We start from the raw sequence: 27234 nt of genomic DNA, 5'->3' as shown, positions 1-27234 counted from the left end.
AGCAAAACCAATATTCCTTGGTTTCGTGTTGCCTTGAGATTATATATGCTGTTTTATGTTGAAGATGTGATGTTTCATCTGTATCCCTCAACTTCGCTTTCTTTTCTTTTGTATTCTTTTCTCATACTTTTAGTTTAGGTGACGATGAGGGTTAATTACTTCCTAATTTAACTATTTATTATTAACAATTTAATTAAATTGTTACATTAGTAACCAACTATAACATCTTGCTGTAAAATTCTTCTTCCTCTTCAATTTTTTCTTAACTCTTTTAAAAACTCAACCTTTAAAATTTTTCCATTTCTTCCTTAACTTCACGAGGTCTATTAAAATTCTCATCCTTAATATTCTTCTTCCATATATTTATAAATCTAACCTTTTTAGAAAAAAATACAATATATTATTTCCATTTATTATTATTTAACAATAATATATAATTATTCTAATAATATATCGAGATATTTTTTAATTTATAACAATATAATAATATCTAATAATATTTTTTCTAAGAAATTATTCACCAAATCTTAATTATTAGACAATATTTTAAAATAAAATAAATTATTTAAATTATAATTAATAAATCATTTACTTAAAATATTTAACCAAATATATTTTTAATTATTAAAATATTTAGATCTCATAAAAGCTATTTTTTTTTTTATAAAAAACATCAAATTGAAGATAACCATGTGCTCTTTTTCTCTCCCTTAACTTCGCGTATATTTCTTTCGATCTAAATGGTGAAAGGGTATAAAAAGGGTGAAGTTAGTTAGTATCAATAACACTTAACTTTTTAGTTGTTTCACAAAAAATGTCCACATAAAGCTTTGCCTTTTCTACTTTTATGCTTTTTTCCAGCTCCAATGATCGCAGTAAGATTTCTCCATTCTTTTCTGGAAAATAATGACACCACAAACTAGTGATGCTTTTCTGTTGGTGAATTTTCCGCAATCAAGTCACTTCTAGAACTGATAACTCATCAAAAGGTGCAATTTCCTTATGTTCTTCAATTCCTTCATTTGCCCAATTTTGTTTTTACTCCAAAGTTAGTACTTTATCATATATATTTTTTCAAAAAATATATCAAAACTTTTAGAACATTGGCTTCTTCACTAGAATTAATGTGTTGTCAGTGTGTTATCCCTGCATTTGCCTTAATACACTGATCGAAGATCATCAAGGGTTTGCTTTCATATGCTCTATATCTAATTTAACTTTTGGACAGTTAGATATCGGTTCTTTAAGAGTTTTTTTTTAACTCTCAAAACGGGTAATTCAATTTAGGGTTAAATATGTTTTTAGTCCCTAAATTATTGGCCGTTTCTGGTTTTCGTCCCTCTTCCAAACTAAGGTACGATTTGGTCCTCAATCTTTAAAAAACGTTCGTTTTAGTCGAAAAAACGAACGTTTTGAGGACTAAAACGAGGACTAAAAACAAAATTTTGAGGACTAAAACGAACGTTTTTTTAAAGAATGAGGACCAAATCGTACCTTACTTTGAAAGAGGGACGAAAACCAGAAACGACCAATAGTTTAGGGACTAAAAACATATTTAACCCTTCAATTTAATCTGGTCTAACTCATACAGGTTAGTCACTTAGTGAAGCAATTCAATCCGGCTCACTTATTAGCAGCTAAAAAAATTTGAACTCAACCCGACGCACCATAGGTTAATAGGTTAAATGGGTTGACTCACTGTTTTATTTAATTATAAATTTTTTTAAAATAAAAAAATTACAATCTTTTTAATTCAAATATAAATAAACGTCACACTAAAATGATGTTAAACTCCAAAGACAATTCAAAATAAATAAATAAAGAAAAGTATCATATCATCTCAGTATAATCCAAAAACATATACAAAAGGTGAACAAATAAGTTTTTAAACTCTTTTAGTAATCCATGTTTAGTAATCCCTATTTAGGTGGGTTTTAGTAATCCTTTTAGTAACTTTTTCTTGTTTGTGTAATAACTTTTTCTTCAAGAAGCTGACAAAAGGTTCCATCTATCTACATTCAAACGGAGCTTAGCTCATGAAAACAAATGATTTTTTGCAACACTTGATTGAATAATGTAAATCAAAAACTATGTGAAATTCATGTAAACGAAAATAAATAAAATGAAATTTGTAACATCCCAAAAATACAGTATAGAACAATATACGAGAGTAATCACATATTAACAATACTACAAATCAGTTTAATTTAAAATGAGATACAATTACGGTCGAACGACCTTACTTAACAACAGGAAAATTTAAAACAGAACATTCGATACCTCTAGACCGAACGGTGTACAAAATACACTATTATCACACGGTCTTTCAAAAGTTAAAGCTAACAACAGACCGAACGTTCCTAAGGTTCGGCCTTCACTTCTGATGCATCTTCCAATACTTCTTCCAGCAGCTCTTCTCCTTCTGCTCACATGCACACGGATGATCATTGCAACAGGACAACGATAGGACGTACAATACAGACAAAAATGGTAAACATGGTAAGCTTATGTAATTTAATTTGTTCAATAACAACATACAACATTCATAATTTAACCAACAACACCCAAATCATCATTCATACATCAATGTATGCAAATAATGACCACTTGACTCTAACTGTACGGACTGTATGAATTCTGTCGTGCACCCGGGTGATGTAGTAACTGAGATATCCTCAACAGCTGCCACCCGAGGTTGATCTGTTCCGTCCAAGTTAACCTTATGGACTAGGACCTCCTGCCATTCCCACACATGACTTACTCCTCTCTACATGAGAACGAGTAATCATGGAATATCAAGATGAACGCCCGCTAAGCTTTGCCCACATTCATACTTTATCAATCAATAATCACTTTCTGAGATATTCCTCCTTGGAATACTCGTTCATAATCAAACTATTTCATTCACATCACCTTTCACATTTTCTCATACTTCATCATTAATACATTCAACTGAACTACGATCGCATTCTCTCATCATAGTGTAAGTACGACTGGAATAACATTTCTTAGAAACTAACATGACTGAGCGTTACTTATTAACTTAAATAAACAGACCACTAAGAGTTTAAAACGGACGTCACGAAGCCTAGGCTAAGCACTAAGACTCTAGGCCAAACACCTTTTAAAGACCAACACTGTTTGACGCACGATACTAATACTGATGAGAAATTATGAGTAATGAACGCTATCAAGTTTGAATGAAGACTCTTATTCTAAACACGGTAATAATATGTATTATAGAAAACAAGACCAAGCGCTTGGTTTAAGACCGAGCCCTGTAGAAATCGAACACTATTGAACGAGTGTTGGTCTAAGACCAAGTGCTTATCAAGAACGAGCGCTACTGAGACCTAACGCTTGATCCAAGACCGATCACTAATAAACTCACATAAAACGAATGAATATAAATCTATACAATTGAGCCACCACTTATTCTGAATGAAAAAGAACAATAACGTCTACAACCTTAAGTAGTATATAACACATTAACTAAACTGTTTAGGAAGTCTAAAGAAGAACTACACTTAAGTTGAACACTCCTATATACATATCTACTATTATAATACGCTCTTCATTAACGAAATCCTTTCTAGAAGAAGAACTTAATATGAACGGACGCTCAATGAAAACTGAACGATGAATACAAACTCTCAATCACAGTTTATATATTCCTATATAATATTACAGAAAGACTCTTAACATTATCCCTAACGCATGGTAATTCAAGTAAGACCATGCACTCCCAAGAAGAACCGAACGCTCGCTAATGATGCTCGAACCTACTATCATATTTGCTCAGAATACTACGGTTTGAAGATTAAACTCTATCCCCACTCAGTTCACAACGTATATCATATGTTCATCCACACATCCAAACAAACAGTACAATCATGTTTCATACTCATCAAATAATCAAACAACGTATCATGCAAGCATACAAACATTCAACACAACAATCTAAATCAAATTATATAAGCTTCCCTTACCTCGACACGTAACTAAACGCTCAACTATGCAGAATTGGAGCTCCCTACTACCAAAGACTTAACGTCCGACGACCACGTTTTAGGAATACTGAACCACACAGAAAACCAGAAACGCTGAGAATAATATTACCCACTCAGGCAACCAGAACTAGAGGGTTGCATGCGAGTCTAAATGAACATGCTTAACGAGAAAGAAACTCACCAGCTCAGAATTACAAACCGATCGGTTTAAACGGAAGCTCTTGACGCAGGGAGTGTTCCAGCGGTGCCTGAAAGGTGATCGGAAGAAGAAATGGTGAGGTTTTCTTAGAGAGAAAGAGGAGATTTTAGAGAGAAGGAGGAGACAAGAGTTTCAGCAGTTTGGAGAAGAAGAAAGACATGAAGATAAGTGGCACATTATTTGAAATTTGGCCTTAAATACTGCCGTCACCCAAAACGAATGGTCACTCTCCTGCAGCCATCTGTTTTCCACTAACTGAGACGCTCACTCCCTTCTTAGCACATGGATTCCACTACTTTGAATTTTTAGGTGTGTTTTAGTGGGGTGTGACAAAATTCATGAAAATTAGTTGAATGATATAATAAGTCATATTGATAAAAAGATATTTTAATTGATAAAATTATATTAGTATATTTTTGAGTTATAAAAGTAATACAAAATAAAATGTAATTAGGATAAATTATAGGGTTAAATATGTTTTTAGTCCCTAAACTATTGGTCGTTTCTGATTTTCGTTCCTCTTTTAAAATAAGGTACAATTTGGTCCTCATTCTTTTCGAAACTTTGGTTTTAGTCCTTGAAAACTATCACTGTTAAAAATGTGGTAGTTTTCGAGGTTAGTTTTCGAGGACTAAAACCAAAGTTTCGAGGACTAAAACTAAAGTTTCGAAAAGAATGAGGACCAAATTGTATCTTATTTTGAAAGAGGAACGAAAACTAGAAACGACCAATAGTTTATGGACTAAAAACATATTTAACCCTAAATTATATTAAAAATGAAATGTAAGTTATTATTAATAGAAAATTTAAAATTAATAAAATCACATTGAAATAAAATAAAACCAGTAAAAATTATTGTTAAATGATTAATTGAAAAAAAAATAATAATAGTTATAGAAAACCGATTCTCCTTTGAAAACCTTCAAGGACCATCACAGGAACTCTACCACCACCACCACTGTTCTGACCACGTCCGACACAAGTTTCCTCAAATGCAACACCAATTTCGTTAACTCCAGAGGAAGTACAACTCTCACAATAAACATAATGTAGAAGGGCAAATGTGTAAATGCATGAATGTCAGCTGTTTTCCTTCTATTTCGAAGAAGCATAATCTCCACTCACTCATTTTTCTCTACTCGCAATTCGGCACAGATCATTAAATATAAATAGTACACTATTTTTATTTGTCATAAATCTTAATAAGGAAAATTGAATTAAAATAAGATTTTAAAATAACTTAGTAATTAAAGCCTGAAATTTATAATTCTTTCTTCAAATCCTCGGAATTGAAAGGAAAATAAATATAGGAGAATACAAGTTCTATCTAATCCATTTATTTTCTTCCAGTTTGAACATTAAATTTTTTCCATTTTCCCCTTAATTTTTTCATCAAGGGAAAACAGAGAGGAAATAGATGTATAAATATAACTTTTTTAATCCTATTTCAGCCTATTTATCTTCAAATATATGTGTACAAATAATATTTAACTTTATTTCAACAATTCGAGTTTCATGACATGCCCAACTAAGGATATCTTCTCCCTCTAATAATTTAATATCTCACCAAAATTGAAAAAAAAAAAAACCTTTAGTTCATGACATGCACATAAATTTCCCTTGTAATTTATTTTTCCCCTTGCATAAAAAATAATGAAAAATATTAAATGACAATAGAAAATCACTTACGAAGGGAAGCAATTATCCCTTGTAATGCCACCGTAGAATGGCTATGGAACTCCACAGTAGACTTTCCAGTCACATACTTTATTAATATTAAAGTCTAACAATATTTACAAAAGCACTTTCGTCCTTTATGTTAACACTAACTACTATTTCAAACACTTCCCACGTCCCAAAATAAATGGTATAAAAGTAAAAAGTTTAAAGTTAGATTTAAACCACCTAGATCCAACTCATCTAACAAAAACAAATGTTTTTTAAGTAACTTCCATTTCAAAATTGGGCTTTAATGTTGCAGACATATAAGACAAACTTTGCAACCTCCTTCACACTACAAACATACAAAGAGCCTAGAAGTTTGCTAATGTTCTCGAATTTGTAAACGATGTGACTTTATCTTTATCAGATGTATTTCAACCTATCAACAACGACCGCCAACACGATTCCGCCGCCCTTAAGCTCCCAAATTAGGACATTTGCTTTTAAGTTTTATATTTTCGCTTTTACTTTTAAACAAGGGCTGAAAAAAATCTCGGATAATTATATATATACATAAATGCTATTTATTTTTAAAGCACTCAAGAATTACTTTATTATTAAAACAAGTTACAAAAAAAATATTAATTAGCAACTAATATATAAATACTATAAAAAATAATAAACGTGTCTATATGGAAAGGTAGAAAAAGCCCTTGACGAAAGGATTAGTGAAAGTCTATAATAAAAAATAGTGACGGAATTCTCCGATTAAGAAGCGTGACTGAAGTTTTAGATTGTTCTAGCAAGGAAATAAAAAGTGTAACAAGAGTTGTTTGTTCATTGAGAATTTTTAAATTTTGTTTCAGAAAAGAAGTTAAGAAAGAAAAAGAGGCAAGGTTCACGCGTAAGGATAAAGATTAATGGGCCTAAAATAAAATAAGGAGCATAAAAAGTAAATGACAAAGCAGTCCAAAATGAGGTTTTAGAAAAAGAATAGAAAAAGGAAAAATAAATATAACCCAGAGAGGAGGAGGAGGCTTAACAAAAAAAGCTCCAAGTAGCTTTATCTAAAAACTACTTTTTTGAAGACATTTACATTATAAAATAAGTTGCTTAAAAATTTAATAAGTTGTATATAAATGTTGTTTGGCCCAGGAGAAGAAAAGTTAAAAATAAGTTGGACCAAACAGTGTAAGTCATTGTTTGTAGGGAGAATTGGTGATCTTGGTTGAGAGTGAAGGCTTGTCTTTGAGAGTGGTAGCTAACAAGTTTTCAGAGTTGGTTGATTGGGTGTCAGCAGCAACACCTGGCCTCATCCAGACTTTAATGTGACCCTCCCGACAGGCAGTGAGCACAGATTCCTGGGTAAATATCAAGCCAGAGAGTGGTTCAGTATGCACACGGTGAGCAACCAACGGAGATATTTTTGGAACATCCCGCATACTCGGAGCAGGTTGCAAGGTACCCAATGGGACCACATTGTCCCAGTGTGATGACTGGCTTCCAGTACTGTAAGTTGGGGATCCACCAGCTGGCCGCCTCAATGGCACCACGATTTCGTCCATTTCCAGGTCCCATAGAAGCAATTGTGTATCCTGACACCAAATTTCAATAATTACTCAACTGCCACTATCAAATATTTTAAACAAAATCTATCTAACAATCTGCAATTTCAAAGCAAGCAGAAACAACAACTTTCTTTTAAAAATCTATACTGACAGAGGCCAAGAATCATGAGAAAATTTTTTAGTACAAAAAGGCTACACAAAGAACCAAGTTAGGAATATATACGTTTTACATTGAGTGAAAAGCGACACAAAGGAAAAGTAAAATCTAGAATGAAAACATTTTTTCTGCGTACCTGACCAACAGAACCAAAACGATACATAACGGTCTCTCCATTGTCATTTGAATTTGGTGATGACCAATATGAATCGAAAGCAACTCCACTGACCTGACACAGCATTTGAAGAGAACCAAAATAAGCCCTATATAGAAAAACTTGCCACTGCTAAAAATTAACGCGCAACTTACCCACGAGCCATGTCCCTCACCCCATGCCACAACCTTCCGATCTTCCATGCTCCAAACTTGAACTAAATCATCTTCCCCTCCCGTCAAAATATATTTTCCATCCATGCTGTCAAAGTCGATTTTTAAATATGAATTTGTATAAAAAAGAAATAAGAATCAATAAAAAAAAAATCTAATGCAAGAAAAGTATTGTTATTTTATAAGCTCTAGAGTAAGAGGCAAACAGAAGAAATAGGAAAAATCCACAATTTCCCTTTTCATTTATAAATTGACTAGACCCAAGCATGACTAACCTCCACGCACAGCATAACAAAGCACCGTAATAACTTTTCCCGCCACAGATAAGTTGTTCTTTTGAGTAATCAAAAACTCGCAAATAACCTGGAAGCAGTAAGTAAAATAAACTGAGATTGTGTCTTTTTAAAGGACATGGAAACGAGTAGATATTTCATGCTGAGGATAAAAATGGATATACCGTCTCGTCCAACAGTTGCCAAGTGTGCTCCGTCCATTGAGAAAGAAATACTGTTAATTGAACCCTGGCATATATGCCATCTGGCTATCGGATTACTCTGCAAAAGTCAACATTTAAAAAAAAATGATAGGTCACGTATTCTCCAGAACTACAAGCTGTAGAGTTCATATCATCCAAAAACTAATTATGCCTTGGATGTATTAGTAGTATTGAGTGAGAAAGCTGCAAAGTTCTACATGAATTAAGCAGTCATTACTAACAAGTGATATAGGCTGAATTTACTACAGAAAAATTAAAATATATAGATAGTTAGATCAAGGGGGAAAAAGTTTTGTATCAGTAAGTTATTTAGAAATAAAAAATTCATTAAACTCAATACCTTACTGTAACGTGCATGAGCAACAGAAAATTGAGTTTGATCTTTTACAACTGGAAAAGAAGAATCACCCGCACCATCTTTGTTCTGAAATGGGAAAGAAAAGTTACATATCTTCGTAACTTACTATAAGAAATATCACATTCTAAGTGAACCATAAAATAAGACTCTCTACTGATAATTGATACTTACCTTCTCATACACGTACAAATTACCATCAGAATGAGAAACAACAAAAGCACCATCACCTCCAGGCACCCAAGCAATGCATGTACAACGACTGTTCAACTCAAAACCAATTAAGAGTTGCAATCAGAATCTTTGGCATAACATTCCAAGACATTAAATTAAAGCTCTAGAAGTTAGCCATACAACTATAACAACTCACAATTCAGATATTGATCTCTAACTTCTCTACCACTTAATGCAAAGCATTACAACCACTGATATCAACATTCACATAATTTACCGACTTAAGTAATACTTTTAAGACAAACCTCGTGGATACCATTAAACAAACTTTTCCACTGACTGGGAAATCCATGTTCTCGTTATTGGCTCAACTCAGCATTTTTTAGGTCGACTAATCTACTGGATTTGAATAGCAACCCTATTCTTGAAGGCATCAAATAATCTAAAAGAATAAATCCTTAACCATAGTCATTATCATAGAAAATGCTTAGACATAATCAATTATCAATTTTTATATTTATAATTATTTTTGGTCGAAATTTAAAGAACAAACAGACATGAAAAGGATAGGACAAAGAAATTCTAAAATTGTAAAAAATGAACATAGGTGGAGAATTAAAAATCTGAGACTAATATCTCATAAGCATGCTTCATTCAAGGTTGCCAACTTCTGTGATGCACTTTTCTCACAGATCAAGCCACAATGAAACAGCTAGCACCATCAGCAATGAAGCAATTACCAAAAAAAATGCAGAAAAATATCTAGCAGCTGCAGAACAACTAAGCAGCAGTAGCAGCAATCACAAATAGTAAGGGATAATCAAGAAGTGGGGTGCGAAATGAGCCAAGGGTGACATAACAGGCAATACTACTTGGAGAAATTAAATGGTGCAACACCATTATAAAATGGAGGTGGAGGTCAACCTACCAACTCTCATTTGAACTTGGACTTTTAAGCGATCTCACCTTTGAGTTCACCAAGAAATGACTTTACAATCAACTCAGCCCAATTTGCACGAGTGAGCTAGTTAACAAGTTCATGAGTTGACACTATAGTTTAACAACTATGCTTCCAGTCCATTAAATAGCATGTGTTGTAATTTGAGATGTCTATACCTCGACTTGAAAGAAGTGTGTTGAAAGTCCACATCGACTAGAGATAAGACCAATTTATAATATATAAGTGAGATGCAAACCTCACCTTACAAGCCGGATTTGTGAAGCTCAGTTAGGCTTAAAAAAACCCACTTTCTAATACTGAGCCTTGGGATCATGGTTGTATCAAACCTTCATTCACATATGAGACAAATCACCATGTCCAGGATCACCATTCACCAAGACATTCAAACTAAAAAATTAGGCACATCTTTCCAAGTTTTCACAAACTGAAATAGTATACTTCTTAGTTTTCAGGATATCCTGAAAGAACCCATAGGAAACAAAAAACCTTCCATCTATTCTTAAATAGGGTTTGACAGGAAGGAATCAGGATATGAGTGATAATGAGCATGTACACAACGTTATAGGCAACTGCATTATTGGCAACCACAATAGCACGAACAATAAATAACCTTGCCTGAATTCTAATGAGCGGCCTAAGGTCACTAGGTAAGGAAACAAAATTGGAAAGTATTTCAATGAGAAGGAAAATATTTATTATATCAAATCACAAATTAAGAATATTTAATTTTTGAAGTAATTCAAATCGTTTAATAGAAATACAACCAGACTCTTAGAACACTCATTAAATCAGCAACTAGCAAGACCTATATTGTTGATTTTGATTACAGAGTGACAGTCAAAGTATATAAATTACCTAAGTTGAACCATCCCTGCATAATATTAATTTATAATCTATTATTGAAAACTGACACTCCGAGCTCAATCAATACAGGGAGACTTCTAAAGAAAAAATGGTTGTTGCTTATAAGGTTGAGTTAGAATCAACATTCGAGAATGAATCTCTCCCTCCTATGTGTATCAGCACACGAAGCACTTAAAACTCAGAATTGTACGTAATTCCAATGGCCTAGTACTCTTTGCATAAAGAAGAAAGAGCTCTTGCAAATTAGGCCATTCAACAATTCGGAGAAAAATTAGCACTCATAATTAAAACAGCACAAGAATTGGGATGATCATATCTTGCCTGTTATTGACTGAACCGTCTTTGTTGTAATGGAGGGCCCCAACAAGCTTTTTACCAACATCCTGTAATTGCTGTCTCAGTGACACTGAGTAGACTACAATAATACACATAAACAATAAATTCATAATACTTAATTTTCCTTAAAACATGAAAATTTAAAGTTTAGCAAAGACTTCTTTACCATCGCCAGAGTTCAAACCAATGAGCAAATCATGCCCATCCTTAGAATCCTGATCAAACGAATGGCACACTGGATTCGAGTTACTGAAGTGAATAGACTTTATTGGGTCCTACACGCAACAAAGAAACACCTCATGAAGTGAATCCAAAATTCTTAAAAACAACCAATGTCCGAATAATAATATACCTTGTCTTGAGAATTCAAATCGCTAATGAAAATTGCATCACCGACGTTGAATATCAGGTACGTGCCTTTCCCATCAAAATTTGGATTAGCCATTGAACTACTTGTACTGGAGGCTCCAATGGAACCAATCCTACTGTTTCCTCCATTATTCTTGCTACTACCGTTGCCTCCAACAAAACTAAGTGCCCGGCTTCCGTTGCTTCCTCCCAATAATCTAGCTGCCGCAGACCGTACCCCACTGCTGGCACTGAAACTTGAGGACGACGCAGTTGGTGTAGACGGTGCCGGCTTGTCCTTGAGATGTGCCAGGGTTACCTAATCGTTGAATCAAACAAGTAATGCACACTAATATGTCAAGACAAGCATCGTGTCGACACAATAAACAGTAACGAAAGATAAAGCATTACAGAATTCCCCGAAACTATAACAAAATAATAGTTAAAAGACAATAAAACCACATGTGGAATTGAATGCCAAGGTCAATTACTCATCCCGAAATGCCAACATTCCCCTAAAAAAACATCGCCACGATTGAATTTAAAAGAAGAGAAAATCAGAACTCAGATGAGTGAAGATAAGAGAATATAACGAATATCAAGGAAACAACTAGGAATGAATCAAAGGAAAAATAAATAAAAAATAAAAAAAAATGATGTAAAAAGATAGATTATAAAATTACACATGATAAGCAATGAAGAAAGCGAGTCTCTACAACCCTAACACCAAAAATCACAAGGAATAGCAAAAAGAGTAGCAAACGTCATGTCAAAGAGAATTGAGTCAGGTTTAGAGAAAACCTGAGTAACGGTTTTTCCATGGGCGTAATGAAGAAGATTGGAAGGGTGAGTCTTCTCGTATTGAAGCTTATATCTTCCCTCGGGAGTTTTGAAATAGGTTTTGAGCCCGGGCGACTGTGTCGCTCCCGACGAAGACGACTGTGTCATGATGCCGTTGGATGTGTTCATCTTCGTGCCGTGTAGCGTCACGTGTGAACGATCATCACATCGCAATTGACTGCGTGACTCTGTTAGGGTTTGGAAGGTCCAGCAATGGCTTCTGCGCTGCCAGCACGGATCAGAGGGGACGCCAACGAGAAGAAGAGACTAAGGGTTTGCGGCTGTTTGATTTGATGTGTGCGCTGGCGATGCCAATGGGGATGGCAAGTGCGAATCGCGTCTTTTTTATATTCATCGGTCAACGTAATCGACGGTCACGATTGCCATTTGCGAATTAGTTACAAACTTTTTTTTTTCCTCTCTTCTTATCTTATCTGATCGTATCAGCTTGCACTTTTTGAACAGAAAAACCCGATTCCGGGATACGCCGATAGGTTCGATGCGCTAATTCCTGCAGGCAAGCAAGCTAGTCTACTCTACAATGAAGCACCATACCAATTCATCAATGTGTGTGCTCTGATTTGTTGTGTTGCGCAATCTTTCACTGTCTATGTTTTATTGTGCGTGCCATGGCCATTTGGGCTTTTAGGAGTCCATGTCAAAGGCCCAATAAAAGGATTCTCCCAAACCCGCTAAACCGCGTTGCGTAGTAGCAGTGAAATTGTTACAAAAAAATATACTACGAAATGTACTCTCAAAGTCAGAGTTCGTTCAAGAAGGAACTCTCAATATTAGACTTATTCTCTATAATTTTTAAGAATAATTATAATCTCGTTTTAAAGAGAAAAAAAACCTATCATTAGAAATTGAAGAAAATGTTAGTCTGTTACAAATGAATTTCAATTTATGTTCCACCAGTGTCTGTGTTATGCTTATCCTAAGGTTGGGTCAGGTAAGGTATTTCTTCATGCCCCTCCATTATTTTGACCTACAATCCTATAATTTTTTGTATTTTGATTATATAATTTAAAATACAATTTTGTATATTTTAAATTATATATTATCAAATGAAAAATAAAAAATATATTTTAAATCGTGTAATCCAAAATACAATTTTTTTAATGGTATAATCTATAATAAATTTTTATATTTCAAATATTGTATTCCAAAAATTTAGATTATATATTTTAAAATAAAAAATACATTATAAATTATATAATTCAGAATACAAAATTTACAGACTTCACAATTCAAAATACAAAATATATATTAAATTATATAATTCAGAATACAAAATTTACATTCTAGACTCCATAATTCAAAATACAAAACTTTTTAAGGGTGCAGAAAGAAATATATGGAAGTACAGAAAGAAGCCACCTTAACGTTATTGCAAACTTTAAATATAAAGAATGGACCCTGTGAACGTGATTCGTTGTCTAAAGAGTAACAAAATTTTCTAAGTTCTATCTCTTTCAAGGTGTTATGTGAATCCAGAGAGTACTTTTTATTGTCTTATATTGTGTTTTAAAATACGTTATTATTGGCATACTAAAAAGATTGTTATTATAATTTTAAATATTAAAACTAATGTATATCAATATTTTAAAGACATGTTTTTGTATAAACCGAGTTGTCCCTACAACTCCAACATTCAAGATATTCTTGTATAGTTTTTGAATGGATCAGAAGAGATAACATATTAAATCAATTAATATGATTTAAACAATTAATATATATATATATATATATATATATATATATATATATATATATATATATATATATATATATATATATATGTTTAAAGTTGAAAATAATATTTTATTTAGTGGTAGCTCACCTTTGTATTCCTTACTAGGCTCTTACATGACCTTATCATTCGATCTCCCAAAGTTAGGTTGCAGAGATAAATAATATGTAATGAATACTCTTTTTCTGCCTCCCAAAGCAATCATCTGTTATCGTTTTTGTACTGTCTTGCTAACTTATACCAACTGCAATCTTTCACCTAACCTTTCCTTTGCCAATCTAGTACTATACACCACATCCTTCGTCTTGAATATTTAAATCTTATTCTTACTAAAGAAAAATGTCCGGGCAGGTGCGCTTATTCTCGAGGAAGCTATGATACCATATTAAGAAATAGACTTTAAATCTAACTCAACTTGACAAAATTAGTTTGTATAGTAAGGTTTGCACTCACTTATATATTATAATTTGGTCTTATGTCTAGTTATATGAAACTTTCAACCGTTGTTTTTTATTATTTGACTTTCTGAATTTTATTTAATATTTTAGCTCGTGCGTGAACTTGGGTTTTAGTAAAAGATAGGGTTTTTAAATTGCCTATTATGCCTCGGTTTTTTGAAAACCCGAGACGTATAAAAACGCGGTGACAGAAATATAATTTTAGAGACACTATACACATCGGTTCTTCTAAACCCGTTGTCTAAAAGAGTATACTGCCTCAGTTGATTAAAAAACCGAGGCAGAAAACTGTGGTGACCACTTAAAAAATAATATTTTAAACTGCAAATCAGACATTTGCTTTTTCGAAGAGAGATACTGCACTGGTTGCAGATTAAACGAAGTCGTATCACATTTATGCTTCGGTTTTATTGTAATTGATGCCTACATTAGGGTTTATGCCTCGTTTTTTCTTATAATCGATGGCTATAGTTGGGTTCGAGGGTTAAAGTTCAAAACTTTATTCACTTTCACTGTTCTTCTTCCCAAGTCTCTGCGCGAAACCTCTCTGCCTCGCCATTCACCACTGCTCTTTGCTTTGCCGCCACGCCACTGCACCACCGCCCCCGTCGTCTCAGTTCCCACTGCCAGGTGCCCCACTACCATCGCTGGCTCAACCTATGGGCGTCGTGGTTTCGACTATTCTTCATCGTCACCACTGGTCCTTGCCTCCCCGCCGTCGCCACTACCAAGTGCACCACTGTCGCTGTCGTCTTCGTCGCTGGTGTTGCTGATGTTCATCCGCCATTGGTGCTGTTGTTGTTGGTCTAGTATGTTCTTCTCATCAACCACCGCCAACCCCTCCTCCCTCCTCCACTCCTCCTCCATCGCGCCCCTCCTTTGTTTTTTGATTGATGCATGTGGTGGGGTTTGGCTGGAGTTGATCTGAATCGATAAAAGTTTGAAGCTTTAGAGAGGGGAAGTATTTTTGGTGTTAGCTTTCGATTTTTTTGTTTGATCTTGAAGTTTTGTTTTTTGCTGCAACTCTTGGTTGGTCTTGGGGGATTCACCTCTGTAAGGTAACGAGTGAGGCTCTGTTGGGAATTGAAGTGGTTTGGAGCTAGATTGTGAAAAGAAGGTTCTTTTTTCTTGGGGCTGCTTGTCGGCGATGAAGGGATTGAAGGGGAATTTTGTCCTTTGGTGAAATGAAAAAGCATTTGGTTGTTCGATAAACACACGGTAAGACTCCCTGTTTTCAAATTTTCGATGAACAACATTTGGGTTGTTCGCTGATGTATTGAACTGGAAGAGCTTTCTAGTTGTTGTCACCACCTCAGACATCCCCTTACTCAAAAGGACCCTCAACGACAACCCCACATCGCCTTCTCCAATCTCTACCACCGCCTCACCTTCGGCGACATCGTCTAGGACAAGTTCATTAGCATTCGCGGCCAACACTTGAGGCCTTATGTGGTCGGCGACTGGTGCTTCCCTCTGCTGCCCTTTCTCCTCATCTCGTTCTCTCCCAGCGGGATGGGCACCCTGCGCAGTACCTGTTCGATGGAAGGCTCATGAAGGGAAGGTCCGTGGTGGAAGAATTGATACTTGATACTGCCTCGGTTCTAAGAGAACCGAGTCGAATCCTATGCCTCACCCAAACTGATGTCTATGACCAAAAATAACCGATGTCTATTCCTTTAACCGTATCGGTGATTGTAGATGAATCTGGTGTACATTTCAGTCTCGTGCAAGTTTAAAATTTTGCATATGAATGATTTTTCTTGCCTTTCGAATCTGTAATTGACTGCAGTGATGAACGTGTGTCCATCCAATGCAAATTGTGTTGGTGTTTGAATTTCATTTTCAGTTAATCAATTACAAATTAATTGTGGCTTCAACGAAAGTAATTGTATTTTAGAGCAATGATGAATGTAAAGTACAGCTCTTTTCTCTCCTCACCTTCCAAACTTGAATAAAATTTATAAAAAATCAAGCAACTAGTTCATCTCCAGTTATTAGTTAAATCGATGCTTTCCGTCTAACATAAATACATTTTATACAGGTTAAATTAGTTATTTTTTAATCTCTAATTTAAAAATTACATATTAAAAATTTAGGATTAAAAATATCAATTTTTCGTTAAATAAATAAATTGTCGTATGGTAATCCTCACATCTTTTAGTAAAAGTTATATACTAAATAATTAATCAACACTAAATCATAAGTGTAGGATCAGTTGTCTTGAGGTTACCTATTGAGAGGGACTCTACTCCTCTTTTTATAATGTAAAAGTCAAAATTTTTGTTTTGCATGCAAGTGAGAAAAAAAAAATTTATTGAAGATATATAATTTATATGGATAATGATAATTATGTATAGTATTAAAAAAAGTAAAATAATTCATCATATAATATAATATATATATATATATATATATATATAATTAATATTTAAAATATCTAAAAAATTAATAATTATAATATTTTATTTTATTTTATTATAATAGAATTAGTAGGGCTATCAATTGAGATTTTTTGTTAGGACGAATGGTATCATAAAGTTCAAGGAATGATCTTTCTTTTATAATAAGAAAACTCTTACTATTAAATGTTAATTACAAAATGAATTTGGAGTAACTACAATACATCATTAATATCCTAATGCAACCAAATCAATTATAATAAATTAAAAATAGAGGAAAATCAAAATTATAGATGCATTTATGAACCTAATTAAAATTATCTTTATATCTCTTGGCTATTAAAACTTTAATAATCAATTCAATGTTGAAGAGGTTGAAAATATAAAATATAAGATGTCTTTAGTAAGGGCTACGTGGTAAGACAGGAGATGCACATCCAAAGTGAATCAGAATATATTAACTATTCATAATTAATAATCATACATGAACTCTCAATTTTCACATATGCATAAGTTAATATATGGGAACATTCTCAATCCCCCTTTATGTACTATATAAGGTTAATTAGTATTCGATTACTATAGAGGCTTTATTCATAAGTACTCGTTACATTTTTTAAGTATATTTTTTATTCTTCAAGTATTATATAAAATTGGAAATAGTGAAACTTTGGTCCTCCAATATTTTCAAAAACATTCAATTTTTTTATATGTGGCAAATAATGATAACACGTATTATTTTTTATTTTATTTTTTAAATTAAAAAAAACATTTATCAAAGGTGTGAATCATTCAGTAGGTCAAACTTTCAGCCCATTTCTCTTTTCTTCACATAAACTTAGATCATCTTCTCCTCCACCTAGAAACCCAGGTCATCATCACCGGCGACAATGGTCATTGGCAGTGCTGAAGTGCTTCGTCAGCACTGCCGGTGCACCTCCTTCCTCATCATTCATGCGGAGCAGCTTCTTCTTTCCTCCATTTCTGGCCATCTTCTCCTTGTCAAACCAAAGCAATTCAGCCTTAACGCCTCCGACCAAAGTCACTGCCTCACGATGCACCCAGTAACGTCCCTTGCACCGTCGAAAACACTCCTGTTTCCCATCTTCTCCGCACGCACTGTCTTCGTCTTCCCCAAATCGAGATATGGAGCAACGTCTCTTTTCCATGGCACCACACCAGTATCCCGTTGCACCACTAATCGCGACACCGGTGACCTCCGGAGCCATTTCTTTTCTCTGTCTATGCTCCATTTCAGATCGGGAAGCACCGGAACAACCACCCTTGCGCTGGTGAGGGTGGAGAAGCAAAAGAACTGCCTCTTGGCTGCAAGGGCATGAATGAAGCTTTTGGAGGTGAAGATAAAAAAAAGGAAAAATGGGATGAAAGTTTGACCCACTAAGCGCACTCCCACAATTTTTTTTTTCATTTCATTGAAAATAAAAACAGAAAATATTAGACTCGTATCACCACATAAAATTTAATGCTATTGAAAAATATATACAAAAAACCAATGTTTTTAAAAATACAAAAACTAAATAATATCAAAATTTTGACCAACCATCATTTTCAATTTTACATAATATTTTAAGGACAAAAACATATTTATTCTTATGTTAATATAGGGTTGCAACATTCTCAATCCTTACATTGTGTTGAGTTTACTTATCTTTATAGGACTAATTAGTATTTAACTACTTTAAAGACTTTGTTCATTTAAATAAAGATAAATACTAGTTACATTTTTTCTAAGAATATTTTTCTCAAGAATATGATAAGCCTAAAATTTATTTTGTCTCATCTTTAATTAATTATGATAATTGTGTTTTTTTAATAACAATTAAGGAAATATATTTTAGTTTTTAGATTTTTTAAAATAAGAAAATTTATTATTTATTTATTTTATCTTTATTAATAAATAGAACAATTTCGATTATTTGTTAAGTGAGATAAAATAGTTAAAATTAGATTAAAAAAATATTATCTAACATTAAAGGAGATTAATTCAAAACACATATTTTCTCATTATGAAAAAAAACATTAATATATTTTTATGTTCTAATTTTATTTTTATATCTTGTAATTTATCTTTTGTCTTTATTTTTATTTATTTATATTTTAGTATTCATTTAAATTTCTGTAAAAGCTAATAAACAAATATTGTATAACTTGAATACTACTCTGATCCCTTGGTACTTGATACTGAAACTTAAAAATGGGTACACTTGCAAAAAATATTTAATCCAAATGAAAGGTATGCAAAACTCTTCTTGTGTGTTTGACTTTCTATGTGTTGTATTTAACTTTTGTTTATATAGGTGAATAAATTGATATTATGGAAACTCTTAGACAAAATGTTAATTAGATCTTCAACGTGTTAAACCTAATGCCTGAATTTGCTTAACTATTCTTCTTGTTACTTTAAGAGCATGAATCTTCTAAGTTTATGTGTAGAATAGTTGAACTTTTTCATGTATTAGCTCAAGGAGTTATGTTTTTTTTTTTTGTTTTTTCATTGTTTTGGGTGTGAGGTCACGGTTCCTTTGGGCTTCAAAAAGTAATATATTAATGTTAACGAGTGCAATTATTAAAATATTAATTTGTTTCTATTGAAAATGGTCTGAGAGTAGAGATTGATATTTTCTATGCACTTCAAGCTTAGGATGAACTTTTTAATGATCTTCTATTATTATCTGAGTTACTTGTTATTTTTCTTTTTAAGCAGTGTGGGTGTATACTTGTTAAAGATATTTCAACTCTCAAGTAAGTAATATAATTGATTCATCGATTAGCACAACAAATAATGCATATAACGTGCATAATGCTCCAAAAGTCATAACTGAGACCTTTATTTATAATAGTTATGGTGAATCTCTACTTTTTATTGATCTAATAATGATTCAATCACACCTCAATCTGCGTTAAGAGCTTAATAAATCATTATCATTGATAATCTGATCATATTGTTAAGTCATATTGAACACAATATAGAGAAACTCTACACAAAACAATTCATTATTGAAAGAGGTCGACCGTATGGTCGGGATTCATTTAGCATGAATCGATTCTCATTCGATTTCTTGATAAATGAACAGAGTACATAGTTTCACAGTTTCATTGTACACCAAAAACAGAGCATACTCGGTATGCAACAGAAAATAACATCAACTGCAAAATACCTCGAATCCAGAGAATTAATGAGATGCAAGAATTGGTTACATAGTACAAAGATTAATTATATGTAAAGCGTGGACGCCATTAATTATTTGTCTCTTTCTTTCTTCTCATATCATATTAACTCTTCCTTCTATCATAACTTCATTTTTTTTTCTATAGCAAACAATGTCCATGAATCGTTTTCATTGTATAAATGGAAAACCCACTTCTAACTGCAATGGACTGATAACATTTTTAGTTATAAGGGTATGGCAAATGAATTGAAATTTCACTAGGAACAGTTGCAGCTAAGTATCACTAACTAAAGTTTTCATACCATTAACTGTGAATCAATTCAAATTGACACAAATGTGTGAGAAACTGTTACGGTTACCTGGAATTTAAAGTCATCCTGCATCGTGACAACCACCACAGAAAAGGAAACGGGACAACATCAAAATGACCCTCCTTAACTAACATCCACCTCATCATCACTTCTTCACAAAGCAAAATATTTCTGTAAAGCACATTGCTTTTCTTACAAGCATCTAGCAATGCCTTATTAAGTATTTACATACCTAAACAACACCATTAGCAAGTGGTCCCTTCAACAAAACAACTTTCTCTAACAAAATCATCACCCATTTCCCAATCTTCACCAATAAAATGACCATTCCAAGGAAGCAATTCTCCCTCCCTGTAATATCAAGCTTTTTAGAAAGAAAATTCATTGCATGAGGGCCTCTTGCCACCTTATACTAATTGCAACCTTTCACCTAATCTTTTTACATATGGAATCTCCATGCACCCTCTCCTTCATGTATATATTACAACACCACATCTCTTCCTTCCACTTGTAACAAAAATCTCAGTCTTCTTCTTAGCTTTTTTCCTCACTCCAATGGCAAAGTTTTTCCATTTCCTCCTTCTTCTCTTCATCCAAACAATCTCAGCCCAAGTAGCACCGACACCAGCAGGACCCACCAACATCACCCAGGTGCTAGAGAAAGCAGGGCAATTCACAACCTTCATCAAACTTCTCAAAGCCACACAAACAGCTGACAGACTCAACTCACAGCTCAACAACTCAAACCAAGGCCTGACCTTGTTTGCACCCACTGACAATGCATTCTCAAGCCTAAAAGCAGGAACACTAAACTCCATAAACTCACAAGACCAAATGCAGTTGGTGCAGTTCCACATCCTCCCCACTCTCTACTCCATCTCACAGTTCCAAACCGCCAGCAACCCTTTACACACACAAGCCGGGAACAGCGACGACGGAGAGTACCCTCTGAACGTCACCACCTCCGGGAACCAAGTGAATCTAACAACTGGGGTGATTGACACAACAGTGTCCAACACTATATTCAGTGATAACCAGCTTGCGGTGTATCAGGTCGATAAGGTGCTTCTTCCTATGGCACTTTTTGGCTCGACGGCTCCGGCGGCAGCACCGGCGGAGGCTCCGGCGCCTACCAAGCCGGAGAAGAATGTCCGAGCAGGGGCAGCTGATTCTCCATCAGGGTCTTCGGACTCGTCCGCTGATGCTTCGAGTGCAGTGAGTTTGAAAAGGAAGACAGTTGAAGTTGTTACCTTTGTTGTTGCCGTTATTGCCGTTTCTTGTTTCTGAATGTAAGTCGCAGGATGCCTCATTTTTCATGTTCCTGTTTTCAATTTTTTTTCCCTGGAGCAAGTTTGGGTTGATTGATGATGATGATGATGATGGAGATGCAGATCTTGTGTGGTGTTGTTGCTAAGATGTTAAAAAATTTTGGGTTCAATATAAATGATTTGTTCTTTCTTTCAAATAGTTGATTTGGGACTTGGAGCTACTGTCTGTTTATCATTGTTAAAATGTATGCTTGTTCCTATCTCATCATACAATTCAACAAGCCAAAATCAAAAGGTTTGTAACTTTTAATCATGATGACAATTCTGCTATGTCTTTTAAACAACTATATCTTTCAAAGGTCATCACACTTTTTGGAAGATGAACATATCTTAGTTATATACAATTGGAAAAGTATAAAGGATTGTATTAAGATTTTCTTTAATGTGATAAAATAGATCAATCATTTTATGCCTATGAACAAAAAATCGAACATATTATTTAATCCATTTCTTTCACTAATTGAAATTTACTAAAAATCATAAATGTTTGATCTAACAATTTATAGAGAATAATTTTTTTATAGAATTTTTTTAAAATATTTTATGATAAAATATATTATCTGATAATAGAAATTTAAAATAGTATAAAAAAATATCAAGGTAATATGATTATTTAAGTTAGAAATTTTCAAATTATGTTTTTGGAAGTAAGGATTTGAAACACTTTATGTTTTATTCTATTTCATATAGTCTCTGTTAATGAGGTTAAAATAGGAGTTTTCGGATTTTTTGTTTTTTAAAAATTTAAGCTAGTTCAACATTAGATTAGATTTCCTATATGTGAAAGGTATTTTTTGTTAATATCTTTCAAAACTCAAACATCTTCATAAAAAAAAAAAAAAAAAAAAAAAAAAAAAAAAAAAAAACTTAACTAAAAAATCTTTCAAAACTTTCGTTCAAAAATAACTTCAATATTACCTAAATACTGCTATTGACTGCCTTTTGAATTATTAAATATTTTAATTTTAAAACATCCTTTGTATTTTGTATTAATTAAAATATTAAAAAAATCAAATTTAATAAATTACATTGTTTAATCCAAAAAAAAATTAAAAATAAAATATCTAAAATATTTAAACTGATTCAGTCCATTTAAAGAAAAATTGAAACAATTTTGTATCCATGGAAAAACTTGATTGTGAATAAATTGTAGAGCCATAACCACAGTAACAGCTAATCAATTTTAAATTTTACTAGATAACTGGAAGTTCGCAACTAAATAGATCTCAAGTAGTAGCTCAAAACTGCGAAGGTGTTAACTTGGAAGCAATTCCATGATGCCTCCTCAACTAACATTCAAACCCCAAACCCACCACTTCTGCATAAAGCAAAAATTTCTCCAAAGCATGTTTCTTATCTTACAAGTAACTGGGGATGGCCTACGTATTGATCTCAACAACTGTTAGAAAGGGATTAGTGAAATAAAATTGATGTGGTCCCTTCAGAATATAAAAAATATGGGGTGTGGCTTTTCCAATCAGAAGTGAAATTCAAACCCTCCAGGAAAGCCCCCTCCAAATCCACCACCAGGGAAGCCCCCCTCAAAATTAAAGGTAAACTGCTGGCCCCCACCACCAAAAGGGTTGAAACCGCCGCCGCCGCCGCCGCCCATTCCCATCTCTTCAAGGTCCTCCCCCCTGTCATATCTTACACGTTTGTCTTCATCGCTCAGAACCTAAAACAAATTGCAACAATCAGTTATTGCAGTCCTTTCAACACACTTGTTGGGTGAACTTGGTATAAGTCCCACCAAACTAAGAATAAGACAAAATTTAATTGATTCCAGTTAAATTTCACTAATATCAAAACGTGTGTTAAAAAGGAATGTGTTGTTAGCAATTCCCATTCAACAATGATCCGTGAGTCCCCGTTAAATACTTTAGGAGAAAGGCAAGGTAACCAAAAGATGAAAATAATAGACCTCACCTCATATGCAGCAGCAATTTCTCGGAATTTAGCTTCTGCTTCTTCTCTTTTGTCCACATTCTTATCTGGGTGCCATTGTAAGGCAAGTTTCTTGTAGGCACGTTTTATATCAGCAGCAGAAGCAGTTTTAGAAATTCCCAAAGTCTTGTAGTGATCCTTACGTTTGCTTATCTTTAAAGCTTTCTCCGCCCTCATTACTGCTTCACGGATATTCATATCCTGAAGTTACAGACAAATCATTACTCAAACGCACACAAATATTAAGGTATTACAGTATTAGTGAATCTCATATGATGTCACGACCAAAGAACTGTCGAAACTTTAAAACTTTCAAATAACAGCAATATCAAACACTGGTAGGATGAGTATTTTTTTGTATCATTTTCAACGAATTCAAGATTTTACACCTGTTCCTCACAAAAAGTCATCCTAATAAGTTCTAATTTATTAATGATTTTGAACATGCTATATGAGTACTATGTATATAACAAACCTGAGGAGATTTTTGAGCAGCTGATCTCATATCATCCACAGCTCCCTCCCAATCCTCTATTAAGAGCTTAGCTTCTCCTCTCTGTAAAAAATTACAAGAGCAAGGTACACCACAGTTATCTTACTGCAATCACGTACTTTTCCCATTACACAACACAACAATAAAAAAATGAAGAGACAAATGGCTAGAAGATTGTAGCAAAAAAGTACTGCTAAATTAAAAAACAAAGCAAAAGGGCAATGGTGTTCATAGCATACCTGAACAAGAGCTTCAACAAGTTCCTCATTGATCTTAAGAGCTTCACTACAACTTTCCAAGGCATCTTTTCCTCTGCCAAGCTTGACTAGCACTTTACATAAGCCAAGATGAAGATGTACATTGTGCGCAAGATGGTCAGGGTCCACAGCAAGAGCAACTTTGAATTCTTCCACTGCCACACGTAGTTTACCCTTACTCGCATTATCTTCAGCCTTTCACATAGAAATAAAAGGCAACCAACCATTCTTTAACACACAAAAGAAAGAAAAAAGGAAAATAGACTCAAGGTGAAATGTAAAAAGAAATTTCCACAATAGACGAGGCCTTACACTTTTACTCTTCTTTAGTAGATTTTTCAATCGAAAATATGCTTTTTTCAGTTCACTGTGCTCTGGATCTGAGCGAAGACCTTTTTGAAAATGCCTGAAAATATACTCACATATAAGATAGATTATATAAAAAAAGATATTAGTTAGAATACCATACAAATTTAAAAACATTTCCACAAGACACACCTCGTGGCAACATCATGATCAGCTAAATAGTAATATGCACGACCACGTAACAACAATGCCTCTAAATTATTTTCATCTTCCTTGAGAAGAAACCCTGACTCAGCAATGGCACCCTCATAGTCTTTATCAGCTATTAACAGCTTCACTTTAAGGAGCTTAGCCTGCATAAAATAATGCACATAGAGTTAACATGTTGGCTCCACAAACTAAATGCCAGAACAAAACCAATGCCTATTTATGCATTCACTTTAAGACTAGTAACTACTCACAAACAAAAACAGAAATTATATTTATAAAACTAGAAGAGAATGAAACAGTTACCTTAGTGCAATCTGGAGAGAAAACAAGAACAACTTTATCAATAAATTCCAAGGATTTTGAGAAGTTGCCCAAATCATAGAGGGACTGAGCTGTTTCTAGAGCACTTTTAGCCTGCAATAGTTGAGAGAGCTCCTTTTCTGCAGCTGAATCTCCAGGCTTCAACTCCAGAAAATGTTTGTAGCTCCTCTCGGATTGCTCATATCTACATTAGCCAAAAAGCACCTGAATGATATAACTTCTTAATTAGGAGTTTCAGAGACTTGGCATGAGGGGTGGATAAGAGATGGGAGGTGAGGAGAAGAGACGAAAGAGTCATATGATCTTCATTTTCAGAAACAGAGTTTAAATGAAGGACCTTATTATGTCTTTGCTAACTTTAGGAAGGAATGCAGCAGAAAAAGGAGTACAGTACAGCTGTTTTTCATAATTCTTGATTGATAATAAGAAGGCTTAGGGTATACTGCCCCTCTCTCATAACAAAAAGAAAGTGGACAATTAAAAAAAAAATTGAACAACTCATTAAATTAAATAAATAAAACAGTCTTAAAACCACTTTGAAATGTGCACAAAAAATACTCGAGGAAACACACTTCAGTAACCAGCATTTTTTACAGTATCCCCTGTCTTCGTGATAATATGAGCTTATTTAATGCGGTATTTAACAAGGGATGTTATCTAAGACGTAAATGTATCTAAGATTGCAAATGAACCACACCTGCATATCTGACGAAGAACTGAGGCTCTGAAAAGGTATGCTTTTGAAAGGTTTGGGTCTGCTTCTATTGCAGCATTTAGATCATCAAGTGCCTCAGTATAGTGTTTCACTTTTACGCTTTGCGATACCCGCTCAAACAACTCAGCAGCATTTTCAGGATTTCCATCTGATCACATCCGACAACAAAACAAAGAATGTAAGGCAACACAAACTGTTATCAAACTTAAACATAGAACCGTTGCAAAACTTCAATCTAATATCACAGATACATTCTTTAACTATCTCTATTTTCTCATCCTTCTATGATATATCAGATTCTGTTGTTGGGTTGAAAACATCACAGATGAATTTTCTCATCTGACAACAACATATGTTGTTAATAATCTACTTCAGTTTCTAATGTTGATACTACCCTGCACTAAAAGCCCTATGAAGTTAAAGCTCTAAAATCATAATTCACAGTGGAATAACCATACCAACGTCTATTGTTAGAATTGATATATCTTGAAAAAAGTGAATAACTTGGTTAATAGCAGTCTTGCAAAATACACTTTTTCTTTTGCAAACCATAAGAATCTATCATTAAAATATACTAAAAAACAGTAATAACTCAGGTGCTAAATACAGAAACTGTGGTAACAACACAACTCATGGAGAACTAGGGAAAACTGAAAAAGGAACATCAAATCAAAAAGAGCAAGAGAAAATTTCAAAAGAAATTCGAATCCATAGAAACAGATCAGGGAGTACCGGAAGCGAGAGGGTGAAGGAGAATGAGTTGGCAGACCAAAACGAAATTGAGTATGAAGAATGTGTAGAGCAATCCCCTGTAGGCAACCGAATCCATTGTCAACAACGAAAAACCTAAAACATTGAACATTGTGATCTTCCTTTCCTCTTTAGTTTTTGAAATCCTTTGTTGTTTTTCACATTCGCAGAGGATACTGTTCCAAGAATCACCAGAAGCACTTTATTATTTTATTTTTAATTTTTGTAACTAAAACTAAAACAAAAACTATAAAATGAAATATTTGAAGCAGGGTAAGGGGGCTTTTCGTAATTTCAATAATAGCTTTGAGCTACAAATACACATACATGTCACGCCACGTGGTTTATCCAATGGGTGCTCCACACGTGGATTTTGACACGCTTCTATTTAAGAAACTTCTTATGTCAAATGGAGACCAATAAATATGTGACAGATCATTTTGTTTAGCTTCAAACTCCGTGTCATCATTTTCATTATCAAACATAGTTTTAAAAGAAATA

At 33.8% G+C, this 27234-nt stretch overlaps 3 protein-coding genes across 3 annotated transcripts; 1 reads left to right on the top strand and 2 right to left on the bottom strand.

Annotated features, from left to right (window-relative positions):
• Positions 1 to 6865: 6865 nt before the first annotated feature.
• On the bottom strand, positions 6866 to 12882 carry LOC124830259 (uncharacterized). Its single transcript, XM_047303925.2, has 11 exons — positions 12259 to 12882; positions 11462 to 11776; positions 11276 to 11384; positions 11095 to 11188; positions 8949 to 9036; positions 8760 to 8843; positions 8381 to 8477; positions 8199 to 8286; positions 7906 to 8011; positions 7733 to 7825; positions 6866 to 7466 (listed from the first exon to the last, which is right to left on the bottom strand). The coding sequence occupies exons 1-11, from the start codon at positions 12424 to 12426 to the stop codon at positions 7068 to 7070; spliced, it is 1641 nt and encodes a 546-aa protein (XP_047159881.2). The 5' UTR covers positions 12427 to 12882; the 3' UTR covers positions 6866 to 7067.
• An 8012-nt stretch (positions 12883 to 20894) lies between these two features.
• Positions 20895 to 21874, top strand: FLA11 (FASCICLIN-like arabinogalactan-protein 11). The gene has a single exon (XM_047303924.2). It carries the CDS (start codon positions 20965 to 20967, stop codon positions 21694 to 21696), a length of 732 nt encoding a protein of 243 aa, XP_047159880.1. The 5' UTR covers positions 20895 to 20964; the 3' UTR covers positions 21697 to 21874.
• Positions 21875 to 22904: 1030 nt separating this feature from the next.
• P58IPK (DnaJ P58IPK-like protein) lies at positions 22905 to 26970 on the bottom strand. The gene is made up of 9 exons (XM_047303923.2): positions 26716 to 26970; positions 25966 to 26131; positions 25251 to 25452; positions 24930 to 25090; positions 24744 to 24837; positions 24414 to 24626; positions 24157 to 24237; positions 23664 to 23882; positions 22905 to 23412 (listed from the first exon to the last, which is right to left on the bottom strand). Exons 1-9 carry the CDS (start codon positions 26843 to 26845, stop codon positions 23215 to 23217), a joined length of 1464 nt encoding a protein of 487 aa, XP_047159879.2. The 5' UTR covers positions 26846 to 26970; the 3' UTR covers positions 22905 to 23214.
• Between the last annotated feature and the right edge of the window lie 264 nt (positions 26971 to 27234).

This window comes from Vigna umbellata, chromosome 5, assembly GCF_029865625.1.
Source record: "Vigna umbellata cultivar VRB3 chromosome 5, Vumbellata_1.0, whole genome shotgun sequence".
NCBI classification, from domain to species: domain Eukaryota; kingdom Viridiplantae; phylum Streptophyta; class Magnoliopsida; order Fabales; family Fabaceae; genus Vigna; species Vigna umbellata.
Note: the sequence above shows the minus strand (reverse complement) of the source record. Positions and strands in the feature narration are given on the sequence as shown.